The sequence below is a fragment of the Halyomorpha halys genome, unplaced genomic scaffold, assembly GCF_000696795.3.
Source record: "Halyomorpha halys isolate HHAL.00 unplaced genomic scaffold, Hhal_1.1 Scaffold297.1, whole genome shotgun sequence".
In the NCBI taxonomy this organism is placed as follows: Eukaryota; Metazoa; Arthropoda; class Insecta; order Hemiptera; family Pentatomidae; genus Halyomorpha; species Halyomorpha halys.
In genome coordinates, this window is record NW_027109687.1 from 1,355,211 (window position 1) to 1,365,358 (window position 10,148).

The 10,148-nt window shown below is 30.5% G+C and overlaps 1 protein-coding gene across 5 annotated transcripts in view; it reads right to left on the minus strand.

The window, feature by feature from the left end:
- Positions 1-1,494: 1,494 nt before the first annotated feature.
- TP53INP (Tumor protein p53 inducible nuclear protein) overlaps positions 1,495-10,148 on the minus strand; it is a 64,729-nt gene continuing 56,075 nt past the window's right edge. For all 5 annotated transcript variants that reach the window (XM_014420904.2, XM_014420903.2, XM_014420905.2 and 2 more), the window contains 3 exons: positions 6,095-6,233; positions 4,908-5,230; positions 1,495-4,577 (listed from right to left, as the gene is read on the minus strand). In XM_014420904.2, the coding sequence (XP_014276390.1) occupies positions 4,425-4,577; positions 4,908-5,230; positions 6,095-6,218 (600 nt within the window). In that variant the 5' untranslated portion in view covers positions 6,219-6,233 and the 3' untranslated portion in view covers positions 1,495-4,424. The remainder of the gene's footprint in view (positions 4,578-4,907; positions 5,231-6,094; positions 6,234-10,148) is intronic.

Genomic DNA, 10,148 nt, shown 5'->3' on the forward strand with positions numbered 1-10,148 from the left:
ATACCACCATTGTTTCTTAAACTTTATAAAATTTCCTGTGTGGGGGTCCTTTTAAAAATTGTTCTATAGTTTGCAAACCCCTTTAATAAAAAAAAAAAAAAAAAGATTTAATGAATAAAACATTTCTATTACAAACAGTTATGTATTCAGAAAATATTACATGCTATACAATTGTTAAATTTAATGGGATGGATTCATGCGCATTGCTTGAACTAGTTCTTCTGTTTGGCCAAAGCAACTCTCATGTCATTTGTCGTATATAATCTATTTCAAGATTTTATCTTGATAGTAAGTAGTGTAGTTGAAAGTGAGCTCTGCCTGTTTAAATCTGTCTTCTTACCAATACTTCTTTGCATTGCTTTCTCTGGAGCAGAGAGCTGAATGAGAGTTTACAAAGCTGTGTTACTGCAACAGAGATGAAGTTTCTCAGAAGAATTATGGGGAAAACGCAGAGAGACTGTGTCCGGAATGACAGAATCAGGGAGGAGCTAAAGATAAGCCTAGTGCTGGAAACTCTGGAGAGGAGACAGCCGAGATGGTATGAGCATGTCTGCAAGATGCACCACCACAGAGACCCAATAAAAACACTGGAGGTGAGGCCAAAGTGGAGGAAGGAGTGAGGAGAAAACCGAGAGAGAGTGACCCAGAACCTGATACCCCAGCCATATGGAAAGAATTGGAAGGCGAAGAGGGAAGACTCTAGAAGAAATGAGGAACCTTGCCAGGGATAGGAACACATGGAACGGATGGTTGGAAGTACCCCCATGCTGAAAGGCATATGGGTGGAAGAAAAATAAGAAGTAAATTATGTAGAAAAAGCCGACTCACACTCATAGGGGGTTGTAAATGGAATTTTACAGAACTCTTAGAGCCATCTTGGTTATCAGGATAGGACTGTGCCACTTATAAACATACATTTGTTTTTCACAGTCCTACTAAAATCACTTCGTGATCCCCTAGGGGTCCACAGACCTCACTTTGAGAACCACTGATCTAGATGTCAGGTTGAAGTAATTAATAACTTGCAACTTAAATTATATATCAAAGAAAAATAAATGTCCCAATGCATTTTCATTCTTACTATTAGGATTGATGTTAACGTATGTATAATTTCTTAGAATTCATTGGTGAGTACACACCTATAAACTTCATCACTTAAGACTCAACATGACATCTCGTAATTTTGTTGCTTTAGTGGCAAAGTATGTCATATGTTGTCAATAGTATTGTGAGTAGCGTTAATATAATTGAAACTTGTACTTAAACTATGGTTCTCTATGAAATTAACAATGAGCAACAATGTATATTGTGTAGTTCAGAACACAACATAATGTATTATTGCATATCTTTTGAAATTATATCCTGTTCCTTATCCTTATGACATGAAGTTAACCTTTTGACTTTGAATACCACTCAGGGATTTCTTATATCTTTGTGGAGGTTTGATTTAATAGATTAATGAAGTTCAAATGCAGGTTGGTAGGTGAATGCTAATGAATAATCTAACCATTTCTTTATTTATTATATTTCATCTCAAACAAGAGTTCTCACTTATATGAAAACTGAAACATTTTTATTCCACAACACACATATCAACTATAAAATTGACTTGGTGAACTATTTTTAATATTACTAGTAACATTTTTAATTCGTACTAAAGAAACATTCTGAACAATTATTAAAACTATACTCTAATTTATTCAATAGGATATTTAATAGTTAAAACTTCAACTTTTATAAATTTTTTTTGTTCCTATATAATCAGTTTAACTTTAATATAGATCATAGAATCCCTTATTATAATTTTTTTTGTAATGTACAACATTGAATCATACACTCAGGGCAATTATTTACAGTTATAATTAATCAGGTAATTCAGTAATCAAATTATATCAAAAGAACCTCATGAAATGGTGTGTTTATATTAACTATGAGATCATCTGATGTTGGCAGAATTTTCTTGTCAGTTGTTCGGGTTTACACAAATAATGCACATCATATATTGTTCTACAAAGATATGTACAAAGTTTCTGAGGATTTGAGTTGAGATACCATGTGACTTGGAAAAAAATCAACCCATCATTCTAGAAACATCTTTTTCAACCATAGTTTTGTAAGATGCCTATATATTTTTTTCTGACCTAGAATTCTTTCGATATATATCTGGAACATTAAGCTTTATTTTTTAAAAGTAGTATAAGATTTTTGCAGAGCTATAAGATATAACAGCTTAAACGATAGTGAGTAACTACTTAATAAAACAAATCAATAGTGACGCAGTTTGGAGTTTATGACCAATCATGTATGGCATACCATCATGGTGGCAACTGATTTGCAGTCATTCTCTCTTGAGAACTATTTAGCTATGAGCTCTTGAAACAAAATATGTTTCATTGTAGTAATGCATTAATTTTAAGGCTTGAAATCCCACTTATTTGGGAAGTAATTACTCGTTATAATTAATTTTTATCTAGGATGAATTATTGAAAAAAGAGGTAATATATCATAAAAGAAGATATATTTCTTTTAGCTCTATCCTATTCATTTTGAAGAATTTTGGGTGTAAACTTCTTTTTCCTCCCTACTAATTATTTATTGTTAAAAAAAATAATTAAATATTGAATTTTTCATAAATGACATGTATGAATTAATTATTATAAATCCTGAAAGAGTTTTTGATTAGGGAATAATAAAACATGTTTTATTTAATTATCAGGCTAGCTCTATAATAACTGAACATAACTAGTGCAAATCACTAGATACGTTTTTAAAACTTTTTGTTTTATTTTTATTAGCTTACTTGTATTAAATTAAAAAAAAAAAATACCTCAGAAACAATGATATGTTTTTTTAATGGATTACATGAAATACAATATATATGGTTTTAGTACTTCTCCGGTGATCTTTTAAAAGTGTACATGTTTTAACATTTTAATAATTCCTGCGCTTTATACCTGAACAACTAACAGATTTCCAAAATTTTACACAAATAAAAGCTATCATCACATCATACATAAATACAGGCATTCATCTCTCCTCACTCATAAAATTTATTACATTCTTAAATATTATTCAAATCATGTCAACTTTACATGTTAGTTAACATCTTTCATGTTGTTTACTACACTTGAATATTGTATCTATCAACAGTAATATTTTACTTTGAACCAAGGATATTAGGTATTTAGTTCATTTAATTTTGAATTGTTATTGGCCATTTCATAATTATTTTAAAGAATTAAATAAATTTTATTTAAACTATACCCTGATTCCATATTTTGGAAAATAAAACAAACTTTTTTTTATGAATAATAATGAGATAAGTGTTATTGTCCACACAATGCATACATATGATGGGGGTTTTTAATAACTTCTCTTATTATGTATATAAGGGGATAAATCATGTTGTATGGGACCGACAAAACACCCCTTTTTTATCTATAATTGGAGTATTGCTTGAATACTTAAAAATAAATATATTTTATGGAACACATTGAACACCTCTGGTACACATAAATTTATAATAGAATATTTAGGCAGAAAGTTTTTATGTTATCTGAATTTCATTATAACTTAATTCTGGTTACACTTGCCTTTCAAGGCACTTAGTGATTTTTTGTTTATCGGCTTATAAATTTTATGTTGATTCCCTGAATAGTTCAAATTAAACTAAATAAGATAATAATGTTGACTTAAAAGTATTTTTAACTAACTAAAGAAAGTAAACATTATTTACATTTTGCTAAAATGTTAAATAAAAATAAGATATAAAATAAACATTAAAAAAATATATATATTTAGTAACATCAATGATTAAAGAAATAAGATTAAATAAATTTCCTAAATTGTTTGTTTACATTTTATATGTAATTATTTCTCTTATCCCTTAACAATATTTTATATCTGAACTGAAATGAAAGACTATGGGATACTAAAAAGATCCTTTTGTCATTCTGAACAATTAGTATTGTATAAGAAAATTGGTACTCTTTCTTAAAACAGATATGCAGCGATTTCTAAACTTCTCAATATATAAGTTTATATACAAATTGATTATTATAATCAAATATTGAATACCCCAGTAAATAGAGGATTATATATAATTTCATGTGTAGAGCTAAGATCAATGACAGTCTGATTGAACAAATATTAATACAGACTTTTTGTCATTTGAAAATATTTTTTTTTATCTTACTATCTTAATAATAAATAACTTATTCTAAATTCTATATAGAATTTTTTTTTTTAGTTGAAACAAGTCTTAAGAGGAAGCCTCATTAAAATACTTATTTTTATAATTGTATTTTTTTTTTTTTACATTAATACCATCGACCAGCTGAACAAGGCAGTGATTAAAAAGCTATATGAGTGTGCTATGTTAGTATTGTGTGCAGTCTGTGTTGGCTGTTGCTGGACGGAGATGACTAGTAGCATTTACGATTGTTATTGACTCCAGAATGATTTTTTTGGCGATCTGAACGGCGAGGCTTTTTGTTACGTTTATTGACTTCTCTTGTTTTGTTTCCCCGCTCCAAGTTTTTAGTTCTTATCATTTGGTTTTCTTTTATTATTTGAGCCTATAACAAAACATAAATTATTTATTCATAAAAATAAAACACAATTGTTATAATTTATAAACATATATGCTTAATAAAGAGATTGATAATGATTTTTTATATATTCTATATCTGGATACTTAAAATTATTGATGTTTACAAAAAAGTAATCAATGCTGCACCAAAGATGCTAAACTAAAATGTTTGGGAGGTTTTAAATGGGAGGTAAATTTGTAAGCAACGCTTTATTGTCATTAGCTTCATTCTGAGAGGGGGAGGTTTGTCAAACCCTATCATAGTAACAGAATTTGGTCATGAAAACTTCAAATTAGAATAATTAGGAGTTACTACCTTTTGAGCTTTCTTAAGAAGGCATGGTGGTGGTGGAAGTGTTGCTGGAGTATTAACTGGAGCTGGACGTAGTGGCGGCCGGACAGCTTGTGGCTGTGGTGTTGGTGGAGATGGTGGAGGAGTTGGTGGGCTGGGGTTCGTCGTCACTCCAGTTGCTCGCCTGTACACCGACATGCTGGGATGTTCAATGAGCAGGTTTTCTAGAGGTGACGTCTCTACCGTAATTGGTCCCGTTGAAGTGAAACATGGTGGAGGCGTTACAAACCATGTTTCTTCTACTGCAGAGTCTAGTGAGGAAGACCGGCTATGAGTTCCACTTCGGGCTAAAAAAATAAAATTATTAAAATTATTTGATCTATTATAGGCAACACTTATTAAGATAAAAAGTACTATTGACAGTATTGTTTGTAATGCTCAGAAATTAGTATATTAACAGTAATCCATAATATCATGGAGGAGTACAAGATTTTCTTCTGGTATAGCAGTTTAAATTTAAGATAAGGGAAGGAATATTTTCACATTCTATTCAAAACAAATAATATTTAGCACAAGTGGTAATAGAAGCTTAAAATAATTCTGTGAGACTAATAAGAAGTCAAATTTAATCTGCTCCTAATATCTGTATTTTGATCCATCTTGGAAAGTTCTTGTATGCTGTCTTTTCCCTGGAAACTGGTGTTATTAATTTCTAATGACAGAAAACTTGAAGCCTTGTAATTCTCATGATTATTTTTAATATTTTTCAATGACTGATATTTTTAATAACAGCTATCTTTTATTCAGATCAATTCAAAATTGGTTTGAGCACTATTAAGGTATAATCATTCTAACACATTAATTGAGAGCTATATACAATATTAAAAACTAAAAAATATAATGCAAAATGACAAACTATTAAAAGGTATAATGAACATTTTCATAAGAATGTGATAGGATAGCCAGGCACAGAGTGAGGATCCTAAAGTGCCTAATTCAGTACACTGGGGTTGAGTCTTATAAAGGCAATCAATATTTATTCCACGGAAGCCCCGAAAAATTAATTCATATTTTAAAAAAGTTTTTGAAAGCATTTGGATCAAATTAATTTTAGTTTAAGTAAAATATGAATTTTTAAGTAGAAAAAATTCATTTTTATGACTTTTATTATATCTGAGATGTTTTTGTTGAAGCCGCATAAAAATACTTACGAACAGTGTTCACAACTAGCCAGTCATCGTCCTCAGCTTCTACTGCTGTCACTTTCATTTCAGGTTCCTCCGGAGCTGGGCTCGCTCCAAAACCCAAAAGGTAACTTGCTATATTGCTTAGCATTTTTTTTCTGGATTTCTGAAACAAATCATTTTTTTTTATTAACTAAAGATGTTTATTTGTAATTAGTATAATATTAATAGGACACAAATCACACACACACTCACATATCTATATGAAAACACCAAATGCCATTAAATTTAAATGATACAAAATGATAACAAAAACTGTAAGAATAAGAATTTAGAGAATACTTAATGTTGCATGATGGGGCTAGTTATTCATAGTGATGGGGATAGTTATTCATAGTCTTGAAAATGGGTAAATAGTTGCTGAATATTGAATTACTGAAGAATGGCCAATCTTAAAATGGATAATAATGAGGAGCTTGCTACTAGAAGTGTTGATCTATGTTTTATAAATATCAGAAAAGCAAAAAAAGTTTTCCTAGAATTATAATTTTCCTCAAGTGGGCTATATTGTATTCATTATAAAGTAGTGTAAGTATAATTTTCTATTTACCTTTCATACCACCATTCTTAGAGAATTTTTTGTAATAATTTTGATTCATTGAGCTTTAGCAGAGAATAGTGGATATTTCCACTTTAGAGAGAAAAATTAAACTGTTGTAAGAAAAAAACAAAAAACGTTTATTTTAGAGAAATTAATAGACTTGAAAGATATTAAATAAAGAACGTGTTTTCGATTGGAAATTTAAAAAAAAATACTTTAATGTAGTTTCTGGGAGATCAATGCACCTGAGATAGTCATATAAAAAGAGAGAAAGAAAATAAATGTGAGAATAACTTATGGAATAAAAAAGAGAGTTTTGATTGAAAAAACTATAAAATCCATTTCTTTCTTTCCATAGTATCATATTATTGGTTTCATAAAACTATTGATTGGATGGCTACTCATTCACTGCACATGATGCATTAAAAGTTTTATTTTTTTGATAATATTGAAAATTAGTTGGCATCAGGGGATTTGTCAAGTTCTAGCACTAGGGCTGGCAGGTGGACTTATGGAATTTAAACTTTGGGGCTTCCCCTTACCATCAGAATTCAAATTCCTCTCTTATCCAATCCTTATCATCAAAAATTCTCAATGCTCCTTACATTGTCACATAAAATAATCTTGTTCCTATCTATGCTTTCTCTTCAATTTCTGAAAATTCTTTTAAGCCTCTGAAAAGAACATGACCTTGAAATCTTGGAGTTTTAACAGTGAGTAAATCCTCTACAAGTCTATTATGTCATCATACCATAATTCATATACATGTATTTTAATTTTAATTATTACAGTTGTAAATTTCAGTAACACATACCCACGCGTATATATAAATTACTGTTATATTTTATAAAGAAAAGATAATACCTGAGATAGGAGTGTTCTGTAGCAATATACACATGGAGCTGTATATATGAGGGGAAGAGAAATGGTTGACAAAAATGTGAATGTTATGTTTTATGATCAGGAAAGAATGACGACCAATAACCTATTAACATTATGGTCTGTATGTTTTTATTTACCTTCAACAAACCATTTAGAGTTAATTTTGTTTTTTGCTAAAGTCCCATTGGTTTTTATTTAAATTCAACATACTATTTAGAATAAGATAGAGGTTTTATTTTTGCTAAGGTCTTCCATTGAGAAGCTGTACAGCCCCAGGGTGGAATTGTCAAGATTCGTCTAACAGAGTCGCAGGGAAATAAATATACACCCGGGTGGGATCGAATCCAGAACCTTCTGAATCAAGCGCTCTGAGACCCTCGCCCCAACCCACTTAGCTATCTGGTCCTCTCCGAGTATATTTTGTTTTATTGTGTTGTTCAATAGCTTAAAAAATTACAGAAATAATGTAATTTTTTTTCCATTGAGGTCTTGTGACGTCCGACGCCGGACATTGCCTCGGTCGCCTTAGTATTTATGCCTATGATCCTATCTCGTTAGTAAACAGTTTTCATCAGTTTCCACCCGTTTATTATAAACCTGGTAACTCGTGTTCTTCATGCAATAGAAAGCATAAAATGATATTTTTCTACAATAAATTACTTCTATGAGGGTGTTTGTTTGGGGATGTATTTGTTGATGGTCGAAGCCTAAAGAGAACGTAGTATTTTGTGATATTGGCCAATTGATTGTACCATATTTTAAATATAGTTAAATAAAAATACTAACAGAATAATTTGTTGCCCTGTCATTAAGAAGGAAAGTATATATATTTTCTTTTTAAGATACAGCATGCTATTTTTTTTAATATAGTACTTGCAATGGACAGTTCCACTGCAAATCACTGTCAGGTAGTTTTGATTACACATCGCATTGTTCAAGTTACCCAGATGTACGGATTTTTCCAGTAGAGTATTGCTCGGATCGATACCAGGAATACTCAGACGCTTCTACAATGATGAAGTTGTGGAATACTATCGGTAGGAAGCCTTTGGAGATAAACCATTTTAAAATTTACAAGAAATGTTCAACTTATATAATATTGTTTGTAAATTGAGTATCATATCATATCGAAGGTTTTGGAATTAAAATTATTTACGAATTGGACACCATGCTATTTTACATATAGTTGGCATTGAGCGCCTGACTAAGAAGCATATACAATATTAAATAAAAAATAATAATAAACAATCGATAGGCTTTATCGGTGGTGCTGAGGAAAGTGGAAAAAGCGTGAAGGGTCTTACTGATTCACTCAAATTCAATCTCCTAAAACTTGGATATATCATTCTTTGAATATTACAAAAAAGAAAAAGACCAAATTTCAAAAAACCTAAACTGCATATGTTTCGGAATCAAAGGGACAGAAGTATGTTCAAATATTTTAGGCAGGCTTATGGGAATTATTGATCTAAGACCGGGTGAGGCACGGCTTAAGAAGGACCTGCCTTGAACCAAACGTTACTTTAGCCATATATAGTGAGCATTTCTTCTTGTTAGATAATTGTAATTATCTACTTATTTGTTTAATATAAGATAAATATAGTATTACTTTCCTAATGATTTCCACCGTTAATTTGAGATTATGACTTTTTTAATTAAAATAAATTAAAGTGTTTTTAAATTTATATTTAAAATTCAGATGGATGTTCAAGGATGATTTTATATTTTATATTTTTGTATTTCATACCTGCTCATTTTGATCTGACAACAAGGATTAACGGCGGTTAATTCAGCCAGACTGTGTATAAAATATTAGTATGCAAAGATCATTTGCAGTGCATATTGTACAGTCATAGAGCATATATATTGAAACAGCTTTCTTAGCAATTTGTAGTTGTTTCTAGAAAGGTTGGCATTCACTAGTTATAGTTGACCTACACTGAGTAAGTTAGTGTAATTTGAACGGTAAAACTGAAAAAGACGCTTACAATATTAAAGATCGACAGTTCCTAGTGAAAATCAACCTCGCCTACAATGCTGTAGGGAAAGTTGAAAAGATTTCGGTAATATTGAGAACTCTTTTTTCTGAATAGAAAATATATAAATAAATATAGGTTTGCTTTTTAACCATTTCAATAAAAGATATAAACTGGAACATCTAGCTATATATCTTGCCAATAAAACAAATTAATAAATTGTGCTCACGTATTAGACCTGCCGAATTATATTTCTGTTGTTGGGGATTTATAATTGTATTATTACGACCTTAATTGGGTTAGAGCTGTCAACTTCTGCTCTTTCAAAAAAAGATAAACAAACCCTCAACGTACCTTTTTCAGGAAAAGTTGGGCCTAAACTGGCATAGATACGACTCGGTCTATGGTGTCAAGTTATAATCAGCAACAACTGAAAAATGGTTAGTTTGGCAGGCCTAATAAGTACCTAATAAAGTTACTAGAATGCTTGGGGAAAGTAACGATCAATAACAGTGTTAAATGGAGGTTAACCTTACCAGATATTCATCTTTTTTTTTAAACATACCCAAAATGAAAAATCCCCTTAGTATTTTAATATTTAAAATTACACTACTAAGACCCT